The sequence below is a fragment of the Amphiura filiformis genome, chromosome 2, assembly GCF_039555335.1.
Source record: "Amphiura filiformis chromosome 2, Afil_fr2py, whole genome shotgun sequence".
NCBI classification, from domain to species: Eukaryota; Metazoa; Echinodermata; class Ophiuroidea; order Amphilepidida; family Amphiuridae; genus Amphiura; species Amphiura filiformis.
Genome location: NC_092629.1, coordinates 77377826 through 77395415, shown reverse-complemented (window position 1 = coordinate 77395415; position 17590 = coordinate 77377826). Strand labels below are relative to the sequence as shown.

Here is a 17590-nt window from a genome sequence, read left to right as displayed (position 1 = left end):
CCTTCATGCCTTCATAAAATGCAACTTCCGATATCCTATGAAAAATGGCGTTTTTTGTCACACCAAGGCAACTGACAATGGCTACTTTTATCTTCACATGGCTATATCTCTAGGAAATAGGTGCGTTCTCAGATTGAAATAGTGTATGTGTTACTCGAGTGGGAAAATGGGTTCTGTACAATATGCTTTCTACCCCTAACCAAACACCGTTGTGAAGTAAATATTGTTTCTATTTGCCATTGTCCTCAATTTCTAAACTGGCACAAAAAGAAACTTCTAATTTTTCATAAGGTCATATCTTGAAATTATGATCATCAAAACGGTTACCTTACTGACACAACTGAAAAATGCACTGGCATAGAACCACAACGCTTTATCACATGTCACAGCCTGGCAATTTCGGCAACATAGAGTCAATGGCGCGTGAAAAAGTCAATACAAATGAAGGTACTCGCGAGAGAGTTCCGGGCGCATATGTGTCCGCGTTCACCTAGTCCACAGTTTTGTTACAATTGCTTTATACACACATCAAATTGGCAGTGAAATGTTGTCTAGAAAGCTGTTTCATGCCAGTGCATTTTGCTGTTGAGTCAGTTGGGCAACTGCTTGGTTACTGACATATGTTTTCTGTTTTCTCTTGTCCTTATCACGCTAGTCGTATCTCTCCTAGTATATTGTTGCTCAAGTTGGTACACCAAAAATTTCAAATAATATTACTGACTAAAAGATTTGAACTAATTTGAGGACCGTCCATTGTGCTCAGTTTAGAGCCAAATACGACCTAATATCTTGCCGGGGTGGGGAGCCCCAGGGGAGCTAGGGTTGTTGATAGGAGAGACCCATCGATATTTATTACAACAGTATTTTTCAATAATATTTAATCCAAGTATAATATTTACATTAGAATATCGATTTCCTTTCATATTGGCAGGGTGCATTTACATCATGACGTCATAGTGACTGAGTTTAGTATGACTGGACAGAACTTCTCATATCTATCCGTTTGTAACAAAAAAAGGTAAAGGGGCTTGGTATATAAATCCATAGGGGATTGGTACAACCCATCCCCATTAGTATAGCGCGTACACTAACCAATACATCGATATCGGTGCTACAAGGTTTAAGAAAATATCTGGTCCTGCTACAGATTTTTGGCTAAGAATCATATAAAAATGGTATTTTCACCGGATTATTTGCTAGACATAACAAAGCAAATCCACTAATTATAATCTTTATTTCAACTAACTTTCCAGCAACTCAATAACACTTACAATGTTTTTAGAAAACAAAAATATGCAATAAATTTGTTTTACTAACACTTGAGAGGATCAAACCATAAACATACAAAGGATAGTTACAGGACTACATCAAGTTAGTTGACGTTCAAGTTACTTTGAGCATTTAGAGCAACACTATTGAAGGGAGTTGGCTCCCACATTCTTAGTAAAAACATGGTTTAGAATCGCGGCATTTGTAAATTTCGTAATATCATTATCAGAGCAAAGCCAAATTTGTAAAAAAAAAATCATGGTTTCTTTGATTTCGAAATAAGAACAGGTTTCTCGGCGAACAACCAGATTAATTTCCATTATTGTTCAATTCATTTGCAATAGACTTAATCCACTTACCTGGAGCCTTGGCAGCACCAGGGAACCCTAGCATACGACATATAACATTGGCGCTATGTATATTCCATTTGTCGTCACACACTGTGCCCCATTCGTCAACAATATTCAACTCCACACGGCCCTCGTTAGCTGCACCCCCACCAACGAGTCTGACGTCTACTAGAGGTTGTCCTAAAATTAGATTAGAAATATTATAGGCCTACTATTTTATAAAGGTCGCTAATTCACAGTAATTAATTGCAATTGTTTCGTTAATGCTGGCATTTTTCATATATCATGCATTATTAAAGTTGTGAAATGAACGTTTCCTGAATTAAATTGCATTTTTTGGTACATTGGAACGTACCCAGGAATATCCGACCCTGGTAGAAGAGGAACTAACCCGGAGGGCTGAGTTTAATTTACCCAATAATACTTCTACATGTCTATAAAAGACATCTATGACACGCTACTGCTACCATACAAAAAAAAAATCAACTTTATTTTGTTTAAATTTTATACTATCGTTTTGCTATACTTGCCATCATCGCATATAACACCTGCATCCTCACTATGCTCGCAATTATGTTCTCCATATCCACTATGCAGGCACCCACTGAGGGCACTTTCTTCTCCCGTACACTTAACCTCATCCAAGATTATTTCTTCCTCGCCTTCGCCCCATATAGCCGAACCTAACGCAGCAAAAGCACCGTTTTCATATCCAAGCTGTTTACAAATTACATCGGCGTCCTCTATAGACCAGCTATCATCACAAATTGTTCCCCATTTTCCGTCGTGGTTGACTTCAACGCGACCCTGAGACTCGGTCTGACCATTCACGAGACGCACATCATGTGGCTCTGAAACACGAATTGTTATAATATTTAAACCCAGGTGTAAATCAGGGCAATTATAGTAACAATACACTTAACCTAATCCGCACTTTACGAACTTCGATTCATTACGTAATACGCCTTTCCTTTGAGGACCATGCAGAGTTTCACTGGTGATTGTCATAGCCAGGGGTAGTAAACATCTCAAAAAGTAACTAACCCCCCTTAAATAATGACCATTATTCAAAAAGGGGCTATTGTATTACAAATGTAAAATGCGTTGGAAGCAGAATTTATTTTTGCGCATTTTGACACCTCATTTGATACGATAGCCCAGAAAACAATAAAACACCGGTCAATTTAATGTAGTGAGGTCCAGATTTGAAAGTTGCACTTACATACAAATTTTTACAATACAAAAACACTCAGATATCATTACACAGATTTCCTTCCATTACAATGAATACAAAATCAATACAATTTACTGCAACTTTCAAATCTTGGGTTACAATAATTTAAATGAACGCTATGACGTCAATATTTAGTCGATTGCTGCAAATGAGGTTTACAGAGTACGCATTTTACAGATTTGTAATACAATCAACCGTCTTTTAATAATGGTCATTATTTAAGGGGGGTTAATTACCTTTTTGAGATGTAAATAACGTTTTACATGAGAGCAATGAGTTAGAAGAATCTATTTTTCATGGAAATGTTAGTTTATCATAGGGTAAAGTATTCATGAATTAGACTAGTGTAACGACTCCATTGATGAATTAAGCAGCTTCCAGAATGAAGCTGTGTAATTCTTCAAATGAATATTTCTGTGCTAGATTAATACCGCGGAATGTATCCGAACGCAAAATGTTAAGCATTTGTATTTATTTAGTAGCCAAACTCGTTGTGCAGAGCAATATTTGTATAATCTTCTAATACCTTCACGGCAAACAACGGCGACATCCTGCGAATGATCACACCTGTTAGCGTTCCACCCAGAGTTGGTGCAGTTGACAACGCTTTCTTCTGTACCACTACATTCCACCGCATCCAAAAGAACGTCACCCGTGCCTTCGCCCAGATTCGCCGTATGGTTCTTCACCCCAAGAAAGCCAAGAGATTTGCAGACAACAAAGGCATCAGCATAATCCCAGTCGTTATTACAAATAGTACCAAACTCTCCTTCGTAAAAGACTTGTACGATGCCTTGTGAACCCCCAGTAGTGTTTGTTTCTGGATCAAACAGTTGGGCATCGCCTAATGCAGGAGCTACAGGTTCAAATCAAGTGAAACAATATTGTTATGACTATATAATACATAGTGAATAATCATGTTCTGTGGGTCCCAAACACGAGGAAGGATCAAAGTAAAATCAATAACAATTAGCAGATTAAAGCTGATCCAAACCATTGCTCGAAAGTTAGAATGTGTATAGATTCTTGTTAATTTCGAACATGTATAACTTTATAATTTATTTAGAGTTTATATTATTTTAAATTGAAACGAATTTCTTAAGGACGTCAACATAACAAAGTTCTTGAGGTTTCTTAGATTTACTGTCTTTTTAGTTTTAATCCAGTCTTGCATATTCAGATGTTAAATTTTCAAGCTCACTGCAAATCCCCTATTTTTTTATGAATGGCCCATCTCATATCGCTTGGTGATCTTATAATAGGGATGACCACTGTTAATACAGTTTCCACTAGAACGATTTTTCATTTACTGTGTGCGTGCACTCACACACGTATTGTCTATGGAGAAAGTGATCGATACAAGAAATCCCAGGCCTGTTAAATGGCGCACATACTTGTTTTGATCCAAATGTGGGCCTATATCAGGGTGTTTCAAGAAATTCCTGATTCCACCAGAAAACATTAACCAAACTTTTTCCTGTTTGGTCAGTAAATAGAGAGGACCTTCCTTCATGAAGAGATCAACTTTTTTTAATGAACAATTTAATGAGATGAGAACTACAACAGGTTGAAGTGACACCATTCCGTGCATCAGGTGTTCAAACGCAATTATCTCCGAATTTGGAGTGAATCAGACAAGCAAACTTACATACTCATAAAATTTAACTATTTTTGAAGACAAAATGTGCAGGATGTTAAGAAATTTAAGAATGTTTAAGCCTACCGCGGCCCATCTCAAATCTGTTACTTCCCCGTGCACTACTCACTACCTAGTCTGTGTTACAGACCGTGTACCTATATCCATAGGGGAGAGAAACTACTGGGAACCACACACTCTCGGAAACCATAGTGGGCACATGCACACACAGTGTATTGCTCAATGTAGTAAAGATAACCTTTGAGTTGGAGCAAATTTCTCAAAATTGGTAGTGATTAATGTTACCAAACTTATGCCATGATGAAATATAATAATTTTTGAAGATAAAATGTGCTGACCTTAAAAGATTGAACAATGTTTAAGACTACCGCTATTCATTTGAAATAATGCACTTATTGTTCATCTCCTCTATGGAGATATTTTCCATGGCGGCCATCTATGATCATGCTTGAGGTTTCACCAAACAAACCATGGGTTTTGAGGTCTTATATTTTTGTTGTATGTCAACAAAATCGATTAAATTTTCAGGATGATCTTATTTTCATGTTGTTATAAGCAAATATAATGTTCCAGATAACGCTAGTTAATAAATACATTAAGAAAAAGTACCTTAAAGTTGCACTTTCTGTTAGTATTCCTTTTGGACTTTAACTTTTTAACATGTTCTAGCAGCCCTATATAAAACCGTGACACTCGAAAGGCCATATCTCTGGAATGAAACGTCCGATTAAGATTATTTAAACGCCAAAATGTTTCTTTCATCAATTCCAAGCCAATAAGTTAGGTCTGAATCAATTTATATGTACTTCAATTTTTAGTGGACATGCCTACTTATAATGGGCTATTCCAGAAAATAGATGCACACCCCCTATAGAGGAGTTCGGATATCCGGACTTTTTGTCCAGTCGTGACTGTTGGAAATCCAGACATTTAAAGTGCTCAAAGGCAAAAAAATCCGGCAGAAAAATAGTTTAAATATGAGCGCTCATTTTCAACATTTCCGTGATTTTTCCTTCATTTGATTGGATTTCCAAGATTTTTCCAGTAACATTGGCAACTGGAAATCCAGTCGTTTTCAGAAAGCAAACTTGGAAATCCGGACATTTCTTTGATTAAAAATGTACTCCTCTATGGGGGGTGCGTACCTATTTTCTGGAATAGCCCAATGACAGCTTGTGAGACATATCTTAATTGGAATTAATACTTTCGATGTTATTGATTGTAAAACGTAAAACTACGTACATTTATTCGATAAACACATAACACCAGCTTGTTCACTGCCCCCGCAGTTATGCTTTTTCAAAACCTTATGACTACATTCCAACAGATGGTTCTCTAAGCCGGTGCACTGCACATCATCGAGTATGTATTGCATCGGTCCCTGTGTGAAATGTGAGGACCGTGTCTCTGACTCTGCTCCCCTGTCGAAACCTAACTGCTTACAGGCAACATCGGCACCCAATATGTCCCAATCGTCGTCACATACGGCCCACCATTCCCCTTGATATTCCAGTTCCAGTCGCCCCTCGTTTTCGCTTACGCCACCAGTTAGACGGATGCCTCCTAGATCGGCTGGTAAAATGGTAAAGATGTCTTTGTACCATATAATTGCCATCTTTAGCTATCATTATGTTATATCATTGTCTGACCGTATTAAAATGTTATGTCATGATTGATTTTTAATTTACCAAAAAAAGAAAAAAAATAACTCGCCTACAAATGTTTATTTCTGACTTATTTCTGACCCATCAGACTACACTCACATATTACCAAATCAAATGTAGTTATTATGGGCAATTGGATTGGCTGGGAATATTCTGAACTCTGATTACAGTATCATGCACATTGTATTGTTTTTAATCCCGTTAATTACGGGAGGGTATTCTCAATTTCATTGGCAGAGGGCACAGTTCTAGTATTAATTATCAAGCAAAACCCAAGTTTAAAATACGCATTGCATGGCAATCAGTCAGCAACATATATTGGCCATACACGAAGACTAAATATATGATAAAAATATACACTTTATTTTGAACAAGAACAAATGTGTTCAACACGATTTTCAGTATTTTATGCATTTAACTTACACTCATCCACACATGTTACACCGGCGTCTTCCGCATGTCCACAGTTGTGATTACCCCATCCGTTACTGGGGCATTCTGCAAGGCTTCTCTCTGTCCCCTCACACATGACATTGTCCAACCAAATTTCACCTGTTCCATCGGGGATATCATCGTAACCACCAACAAACACCCTGTACGGATCAATATTTATTGTTTGTTATTCACCGCCGAAGTGACGTAATAATCAGATTAAATAACTACCATAGCAATAGGTGAAAACAATTTTTGATTATACCGCGATGCACAAGTACGTTCACACGGTACCTCTGAATTGAACCATATCATGCTGATCACTCGCACCTGAAAGATTAGTATCTTTGAAAAGAGCGGTATTGTATTCAATCTATGATTGCAGACATACACAGATGATGAGTGTACCGGGAGGGGGGGGGGGGCACTGGTCATTGACAAGGGGGGATCATGCGTGGCCAAAAAATCACGTAAAAAGGGTCTTTTTTCACGCTCAGGCACTGTACGTACGTATCGTGAATAGGGTGTCAAAAACATGGAAATTAGATTTAGACTCAGATTTACGTATTTATGGTCCGTCCAGACTTCAGTCCTTCATAAGTTTCATGTCCTTCATGCCGGGCCTTCATGTTTAGCCCTAGACTTGACTTGACTTGTAGTTCTCTGTTTAGTCTCTTCTTTAAGTCCATAAAGATTGCCGACTTTGCCCAGCTGGCCCTGATAATATTTTTCCAGTAACCCATTTAATGCTACACAACCCTACAATATTCAATGGTGATGTACACATACAGTACATGTACAATGTACATTGTACATGCACAACACGTGAACACTCTGATTAATCATGTTAATGGAAGAGTTTCAATTCTCCTATATATCAAATCCTAAGTTTCTCATTTCATTTTAAAATGTTTTTACTATTATTTGAATTTTCTATCTTGTATTATGGATAAAAATAAATATTTTTCAAGCTAATTTTCATGTTGTATATAATTATTTAACCACAAATCTACGAAAGAGGATTGATTGATTTGACCCGTGACCTATTATCCACAAAAAATAAATAAAAACATGCATGTTATTATCGTTAAAAGCATCAGATTTTTGTAAGAATTTTGTCACAATAAGTGATCTTGATTTTATTAAAAAAAACAATTTTAAACTTAAAATAAATTGTGATAACATCAAATGAATATTAAAAGGTAAGATGGATATGGTGCAGAATTAAAATACGTTTTTGGATTGGTATCAAATTCTGCAGGCATACACGAATCCTGCAAATCTTGGCTGAACTGATTGAGCACCATGCATCTCAGTCGCTATTTACTGACTTATTTTCATCCTAATACTTTATTCAACGTATGAAATAATACCACTATTATTCAATCCAATTCCTTCCAGAAGTAGGCCTAATTGTTGTCATTTTTAAAAAAAATTTCTTAAAAGCTTTTAAAATAAATATTAATATTATGCACTTTTCATCTTTTTGCAATAAGGCCTAGGTCATAAAAAATCTGACCACTATTTTATGATTTCTGTGTCTCACTTTGAAACATGATTTGTAGGTCTATAGTAATATTTGAAGGATGGAGAATAAATTGTCGAAACGTTAATAGGGCCTACAAAAATGATATAAAAACATTTCTTGACTTCTTTTTCTATATTTTCTTTTCTTCATTGTTGTTTTTTCTTGCAGTTTTGTAATTTTTTTTCATTCAATTCCCTCTATAGGCTCTCTGATACTATATAAGCTTATATATCAGCTTAAGGGGGTACTACACCCATGTAGTAAATTTGTGACTATTTTTGCATTTTTCTCAAAAAATAATTACACACTGGTAACAAAAGTTATGTATATTATTGGGGCAAGGAATCCAATTACTACACTGAAATTTCAGTGACTCAAGACAAGCGGTTCAGTATATATGATAGGAAACTAGGTACATCCTAGTGGTACCTCATTTCTGGTCATAAATAACAAACCAATTGTCTTGGGTCACTGAAATTCCAGTGTAGTAATTGGATTCCTTGCCCCTATAATATACATAACTTTTGTTACCACTGTGTTATTAGTTTTTGAGAAAAATGCAAAAATAGACACAGATTTATCGAGTGGTGTAGTACCCCTTAAATAATTAACGTTTATTTTGGAATTTTAAAATAGCTCATATTCTGCCCTGGTAGCGGATCCATTCTGAGTTACTGTTAAAGAAATCAATGGAAATGGAGCTTCGAGTAGTATTACTTGCTTAGGGTGTCGAAAATATATGTTTTACCTGCTAAGGGGCAAAAAAACACCAATACTTGTTTAGGGTAGGTTATTACACTTGTTATACTTGTTTAGGGGTGTATTTTCAGTTGTTGCCCATACTTGTTTAGGGTGCTTTTTGAAACTCCATTGCCACGCATGATACCCCCTTGTCAATGACCAGTGTCCCCCGGGGAGTGTAACCTATATTCAAAAATTGTTTTCACTTATAGTTATGGCAGTTAATCTGATTACTACATCACTTCGGCGGCGAATATCGCCCTGATTTCTAGCAAACAACTCTCAACTTTTAACAAAAACATGAACAAGGGAAAAATACGAATCGCTTAGCGTATTGCCAAATTGATAAAAATAAAAAATAAATAAAATAAATATATATAAAAAAATAAATACTAAATAAATAAATAAATAAATAAATAAATAAATAAATAAATAAATAAATAAATAAATAAATAAATAAATAAATAAATAAATGAATGAATAAATAAATAAATAAATAAATAAATAAATAAATAATTAAAAATAATTAATAACTTCATATCACGGTGTGAGAAAACCACCGCCATATCTGTTCCTCATTTACGCAAAACAGTTTACCAATTTGGCTAAAAAATCATAATCTTTCATGGTCGCACTTTATTTAAAAATGTTAACTTACCCATTGGCATATTTAAACCCTAACTCTCTGCATACAACAGTGGCATCTTTAATATCCCAATCGTCGTCACAAACTGTTCCCCATTGGTCATCATGATATATTTCAACTCTGTTATCTACCAAACGAATACTATCCCGATCTGAAATCAAAAACACGTAAAACCATCCAAACTAAAAAAAAAATCAAAACACACATCTTCATATTAATGATCTTCACTTTATCCAAAGTGACAACTTTGAATTCACAAAGGGGTTTGTAATGGCGTAACCAGCTTTCTTGGATAGGAGGTGAGGAGACGACATTTCCCGGTAGCATTATTTTTTCTCGGTAATTGTTGGTGGCATATACTTACAGCGGGTTTTTGTTAGAGAGACTGTATAAATGCTAAGATTTCGAACTTCCCAAAAAGAAGGTTATTGGAAAAATGTGCAAACATTCGGTATTTTACACTATTCTGCCCCATAATCGGTGTGATTTAGGTGGGAAGTAACGGACTCCTTGCCCTTTTTGTTTCCATTTATTTTTGGTCAGAGAGGCACTTTTTGCTTTAATTTTATGTCAGCCTCCTGTTCCCCGCTGGTTACGCTGCAAGTTTGCTAGGACGAGTTTTAATACTTAAGCATTTCTTTACCGGATGGTATGCAGGTTACAGCAACATCCTCTCTATGGGCACAATTGCTTTTATTCAGGCCAGCGTGGATACAATGCAGAAGATTTGGTTCGTCTCCAGTGCATTCAAGATTGTCTAACCAAATAGTGCCATTGCCGCCACCAACTCGTGTAAAACTAAACAAAGTACAAATTCAAAGATATACAGCACGTGAAAGATGCAGTTTTTATAGCTTTGAAGAATATAGTATTTACGCAAACATAAATTCCTTTTTAAGCTATCTTTGCATTAAAGTAAACCATATTGAACAAATACATGTGTATATTATAAGTTTTGCAGTGTAAACTCTTATATTGTAGACGTACATAACATTTAGTTGTCTGTGAAGATATTAGCTTTAGGCTTTACTTAATACATGCCATCAGACAAAACAAATATATCCTCGTGGATATTATTTTCAGTGGAAAGTGAAAAAAAAATCGATGGGAATGAACACTTACTCATCAGCGTTATTGTAGCCTATTGACCGACAGACAACGATGGCTTCCTCTATACCAAATTCGTCATCACAAACTGTTCCCCAAATACCTTTGAGAAACACCTCAACTCTTCCTGAGATCCCCTCATTACCATTGGCGTCGACGAGTCTTATGTCAAACTCTTCTTCTGTTGCTGAAATATTATATCAAAACAATTGCAGAATCTTACCGAGTAAGTCAACGATGTCTCGGAGCATTTACATGGATCTCACGCGTCTTGCATTTTGAAGAGGCAGTGTACTAATTAATTAAAATAGTGGAGACTTATCACTGGTTACGTCTTCGCCAGTTATTATAGGTATCGACCTCATTTTTCCATCGTCTTGATTTGTGGTTTGTCATTCACTTTCTGAAACCTTAAACTTATTTGAGTTTAATCACCGTGAGCAACTTGTGGATCAGTCGATATAATCCAGCAACGAATGTTTATCGATTATATTCATCGAGGACACTAATTTGTTAGGGTAAAGTCAGGTGCAGGAGTTGAGCCGATAAAACCAAAGAACGGTTTTATTTTTACTTAGCTGACACACATTTTGTTATTGCATATCGCAATAGTATTATTTGATTCTCAGCACCGTGCATCGTATTGGGTTCCCGGCACTCAAATGAGTTAGACGACGAGATTTTGCACTAAATCATTAGCGATAGATACACTAGATATTCTGATTTGCTGCTTTTTACATGAGGGTGACTGAAATAATAATAATAATAATAATAATAATAATAATAATAATAATAATAATAATAATAATAATAATAATAATAATAATAATAATAATAATAACAACAGTAATAATAATAATGATGATGATGATGATGATGATGATGATGATGATGATGATGATGATGATGATGATGATAATAATAATAATAATAATTATAATACTACTACTACTACTAATAATAATATAATTATAATAATAGTTTAAATTATAAGAAAATAATATGGTATTAAATATAAATGGTAATATGAAAATCAGAATAAATATTTCATTTTACCACTTCATACTAGTCAACGACTTACACGGAGGTAAACAAAAGACAGACACATCTTCTTGGTGAGTGCAGTCAGAATCACCAGGGGGGTTGGCTGGACAGTCTGTAAGAGACGTTTCGTTACCATTACACGTAACTTCATCAAGCCATACTGGATCATCTGGGTATATCGTGGTCGCCGTCTTGGCCCAGTAGTCAGGAAGTCCGCCGCTTACTTCTCTACAGGCTACTTGGAGGTTTTGGAAGTTAGTCTGCCACTTATCATCACATACGGCTCCCCATTTTCCGAAGTAATACACTTCAAGTCGGCCGTTTTCTTCGTTCCGTCTTAGGGTACCGTCCTCTGAAAAGTAAGCATGACCATGTGTTCATAGGTTATAGTAAAAACATGATTGTTCTAGAGATATTATATCCCCTACATAACGTTATAGAAATAAATCGCGAAAACTACTTCCGAAGTACGAAGTTCCGTGTATAAACATGATAAATGTTTGTGCACATACTTATCTAGAATATACACGGTGAGTAAAAAAAAAAGTGCAATAGATAAAAGAATCCATTTTATTTAAGAACCGAGTTGAGCCTTTAAGGTTTTAAAACATTTTATATATGATATATCCATCAGTGACCTTGTGTGAAAAAAAAAAGGAATTAGCATTTACCATTTTGTTTTTATGACACATTTTATAGCGATGCCCAATTTTAATGTTTGTCCAAGAGATATCTAAAAATTGAATGCCAGCCCACTCTGTGTAAGGTAGATTTGGAACAACTGCCATTTTCTTAACCTCATTGGCGTTGAAGTAAAATGGAGCACAACAAGTGTTATTGACCATGGCCTTGTTCAAGGAGAAGAAACATTATTTGTTGTTATTTTCATTTTACCTTTACTTCAAAGATGTTTATTCTCTATCAAAAACATACAAATTTGTAGGCGGGTTTTTCAAATGTCAAAATGAAATGCGTGCAAATTGAAGTGGAGTGAAATACAAAATATCCAGTAAATTGGACATATTGGTATTAAAATAAACTGGAGTTGGAGTCGAGTGAGGTATGAAGGACTTAAAGTAATGTCAGAAAAAAAATTAAAATAACGCAAAAATCAACCTTATTTAAGTTAAAGTCAGTTTCAGAGCTGGTGTCTTTACCGTGCATTGTGTGCTCTCATTCAAAATACATGGTACCTCGTAGACAAATAACGAAATTGGATATCGCAGCAAAAAGGACTCATACAAATTAAACGGTAGTCGCGATTCACTTCATATTTTCACAGAAGGTGACTATTGAGTGTGGCATGTATAAAATCTTTCAATAATGAGAAAGTTTGGTTCTTGGTTCTTGCATAAATATCTACAATGTACAGAGTTGGAGTTATGAGCAAAAATGTAACATTGTGACGTCATAGGTTTAATATTGGCACCACATGAGGCAAAAATCAATCATGTGCTGTGTTGGATGTTTCGTTACCTCAGTAACACATCAAAATCGGCAATACCTATTGAGTTGCATTGAGTTTTGTATTCAATCAATTTGACCATGACAATTTGTTGTGTTACCTGGATAAGAAAGCACCCAAGATAGTTAAAACTATGCTTTTTCGGATTTCTTGCAACAAGACAAATAATTAGAGACCAGTTTCATCAAAATCAGAGCAAATTTCATTTTTGCCCCAGCGGGGGCAGAATTGGGCCTATGACGTCACAATGTTACTCTTTTGCCTGTAACTCCATAAACGTACATCATAGATAGGTCAAATTATTCCTTTTCTGAATCCTTATTAGCAGTAGCACACGATGGTGCAAAGTTCAATGACCTTTTCCTACTAGAATGAGGGTACTTTTCAAATGCCTCCATACCCTTAGATTAATTAGCACTATAAGTACTATTCATATGTCAACTTTAACACGACTGTAGTGCATGTAAACTGAAATCAATTGCACTACAAGGCTTTGGGAAACGAGCCACTTGTATACTGCTTTCTTGATTGCTAAGAAAGACTGCAATCTTTACATGATGCGGCCCATACACGATCAATTTGACTGATCAATATTGGGGACCCTAGATGCAGGACTGGATATAAAATAATATTTCTCTTCAATAGCGATCTAATCTAGTTTTATTTTATTGACGGTTGGACAATACAATCACTATTATGTTCGTGTGTACAGTGCACAATGGTATATTTTGTATCCACTCTTGTTTCTAGGGTTTTTGATATTGATCAATCAAATTGATCGTGTATGGGCCGCTTAACATAGCAGAAAATACGTTTATACTTAAACACGCGTATTTTGGAACCAATCTACATCATTTTTACCCTGTTATGGCAGTGACGTCAACGCGTTGAAGCAGCTGTTTCGCGCGTGAATCTATGCGGCATCTTTTAGTGCATGTGTACGCCAGCGCTTTGAGTGAACAATAGTGGTTTCAATCTGCGCCAAAAGGAACAACGCACTAACGTCACTGCCACATCAGGGTTGAAAATGGTATAGTTCCCAATGTTTGAAGCAGCGAATGCTTTAAATAGTCATTGATTACGAGATTTACACTTCTTTTTATAGAGAGGGTGGATACAATGAGGTCCTGGGTTCGATTCCCAGGCGGGATCGCTTTTTCTCCTTGTCTCCTTTATTATTTGCGACGGCGAACCTGGTGAAAATTAATGTTTATTTACAATGAGTCTTATTCAATTTATTTACCTGGATTCACACAGACCACACCCGCATCTTCACTATGTTGACAATTAGACTCCCCAAATGCTCGATGTGAGCACATGAGCAAAGTTTTCTCATCACCCTCGCATTCAACATCATCTAGCAATATATGACCGCTACCTTCACCAAATGCTGCCTTTGTAAGAGCCTGGACGAAAAATGAACACATATACATTTTGTAAAAAATACTTACTTAATAACCGGGCTTGATTGGAAAATACTAACCGTGGAGGCAGCAAGAGACGATTTTACGGGAAATTTTCTTGCTTGAACGCGGATCACGGACGCGATACAGCGGGTAGAAATCGCGATAGTTTTCAGAATACGCAAAATTAATTCAGGGTTAATAAGAATTAAAAAATATATGCATTATGTATTTCCAAAATATACCCGCGATACAGCGGGTAGAAATCGCGATAGTTTTCAGAATACGCAAATGCAGGGTTAATAAGAATTAAAAAATATATGCATTATGTATTTCCAAAATATACCCGCGATACAGCGGGTAGAAATCGCGATAGTTTTCAGAATACGCAAATGCAGGGTTAATAAGAATTAAAAAATATATGCATTATGTATTTCCAAAATATATGCATTATGTATTTCCTAAATTAATACAGCACACAAACACTGCACTATAATAGTTAAAAAACCCAACATTATTCATGCTTTATTTCTAAACACAGCACGCAAATACATCACTATAATAGAAAACAGGAGAAGTTTTGCACACGCTTTATTGTACGCTTGTCTTGCCTTATATTAATTATGGTATACTTACATGGGGGAATGCATGTAAAACATATCTTGATAAAATACATTTGCTCCAAAAATGGGCCATGAGAACTATTTCAAATAGCCATTATCGAAGCCATTCTGGACCAATATTTCATAAATTCAATATGCTCAATGTATATGATATATTCAAACTAGAACTAGGTGTATACATGTATAAATATTCTATTAAACAACTGCCATGTTCATTTGACAGTTTCTTTCTAAAACGATCCGATATTCATAGCTATCACACAAGAAACAGTAATAAGTATAATCAAACAAGAAACAAGAAAGTATTCACTGATCATTCAATCAGGACTACCGGCCCACTGTTATGGAATTCCCTGAACGATAACCTTAAAGTAGCAAACTCAATCAAACATTTTCGAAACCAATATAAAACACAGCTAATCTCATTTTACAACTAGTTCTTGGAGCCCCGTTTTTGTTCTTGTGTGATAGGCTTAATAATTAATCTGTTTGTTTGTATTAATTTAGTTGTGAAAGGGGATGTTCAATGCTGGCCTTATTGGCCTTTCGATCATCTCCTCCATAATTGTCTTGTTTTATTTTTATGATGTTGATTTCTTTGTATTTTGTTGTTTTTTATTATGGAAATAAAGATTCATTCATTCATTCATTCATTCATTCATAATATAAAATAAAATAAAATATAAAATAAATTGTTCAAAAAAATTCATGCTGTATTTTCAAACACAGCACAAAAAAGCACTATAATAAAAACATTAGAGTTAAAAAAACATATCCATGCTGTATTTCCAAACAAAGCACCAAAACACCAAAACACAGTATTATAATATAAAACATAAGAATTAAAATTTCCATGCTGTATTTTCAAACACAACACCAAAACACAGCACTAAATATACAACAAAGGATTAAACAAATTCTTGCTGCATTTCCAAACACAGCACTAAAACACAGCACTATAATAGAAAACATAAGAATTAAAAAAAAATGAAAAAAGTACCATAATTCCGAGCACAGCACCAAAATACAGAACTATAACAATAAGAATTAAAAATGCCATGATGTATTTCCAAAAACAACATCAAAACACAGCACTAAAATATATAGAAAACATAACCCGATGAGGGGGACATTTGCTGTGTTTTAGTGCTGTGTTCGTAAATAACATAATGTGCGTAAAATAGTACCTAACCTATCCTGGACTGTGCAATAATTATGTGTACTCCGGGGTGGTGGTCAAAATGGTCTGCCAAAAATCGCCCCTTTTTTTTCAACTGTTTGGCATTTTTAGGCATATTTCAGCGTTTGGTAACATGTCAGCTTGACGATTTTGCAATTTTGTCTTCCTTGGAAATGTTGTGCACTGATATCTAGACACTACGACAGCACCCACGTATCGATATATCAATACCAAAGTTACATACATAATAATTATGTTAGTAATTACTTTCAGGCCGGACAGATTGCTTTTAGGAGCAGCCTGTATATGTACTGAGGACTATTTGCTTTTTGACTGAATTCTGCACACTGATATGATTAATAAAACTCTTTCCCCCTTTTCCGCCATCCCAAGCGAGATACACGAGTATCACGCCTATAGTGAGAAAAGACAAATATGGACAGGTTCGGCTACAAAACGATTCTCATCTGCACAGTTCCCACCTCGATACACATGAGCACACAATTTTGCCCAAGAGCTTCCAAGCAAACAGATAACGCAATTTAATGTTTATAGCAAATATGGTAAATCTGTTGAACATGTTGAAAACGGCCTATTCAAGCACAATTTTTGGCAAAAATGTAGGTTTAAAAAGTCAAAACCTAAAGTAACCATTACAATATTTTTCAGGTTTTATGTCATTAAATGAAAGAGCACGCTTACATTTTCCATATACTAGCTAGAAAAGTTACTAGTTTTGCTTGTTTTGTCATACGGCTGTAAATTCAATGAGCAATGACTTTGTTTAAAGAGCGCTTACAAATTCATTTGCCTTTTTTACGCGGGTTATATTCAACTTCAAATCCACAACCGTGTAATGATGTAAACAATTACCTCAACTGCAGTGTAGAATCCCAGTTGTCGGCACACAACCTTAGCGTCGTCCAGGTCCCATTGGTCATCACATATAGTACCCCATTCGTTGTTGAAATTCACTTCAACAGTTCCCCTTTTGGTATCGTTGCCTCCAAAGAGACGAACCTCAAAAGGTGACTCAACTGTCAACAGAATGAGAACAAAAGTGTAGAGCGGTGACAATGGTAAAGACTGCCTTATCCTACAAAATGCTAGTCTGTGTCACCATCTGGGAGACTGGTTACTACCCATGATCCACCAACATGACTTGTGTAGCAGTACAGATTGAGGGAAATAACTTCGTTCGTAACGGCTCTTGCTGACAATGGCTGTAGATTATAGCCGAAATATAA

General features: G+C 35.6%; 1 protein-coding gene across 1 annotated transcript in view; it reads right to left on the bottom strand.

Moving 5' to 3' along the window:
- LOC140143425 (uncharacterized) overlaps window positions 1-17590 on the bottom strand; it is a 115247-nt gene that overhangs the window by 14877 nt on the left and 82780 nt on the right. Inside the window, exons 46-56 of the mRNA XM_072165282.1 lie at window positions 17217-17380; window positions 14381-14543; window positions 11710-12024; window positions 10644-10815; window positions 10165-10319; window positions 9534-9672; window positions 6598-6767; window positions 5753-6082; window positions 3380-3709; window positions 2150-2470; window positions 1629-1799 (exon numbers count right to left, since the gene is read on the bottom strand). Of these exons, the coding sequence (XP_072021383.1) occupies window positions 1629-1799; window positions 2150-2470; window positions 3380-3709; window positions 5753-6082; window positions 6598-6767; window positions 9534-9672; window positions 10165-10319; window positions 10644-10815; window positions 11710-12024; window positions 14381-14543; window positions 17217-17380 (2430 nt within the window). The remainder of the gene's footprint in view (window positions 1-1628; window positions 1800-2149; window positions 2471-3379; window positions 3710-5752; window positions 6083-6597; window positions 6768-9533; window positions 9673-10164; window positions 10320-10643; window positions 10816-11709; window positions 12025-14380; window positions 14544-17216; window positions 17381-17590) is intronic.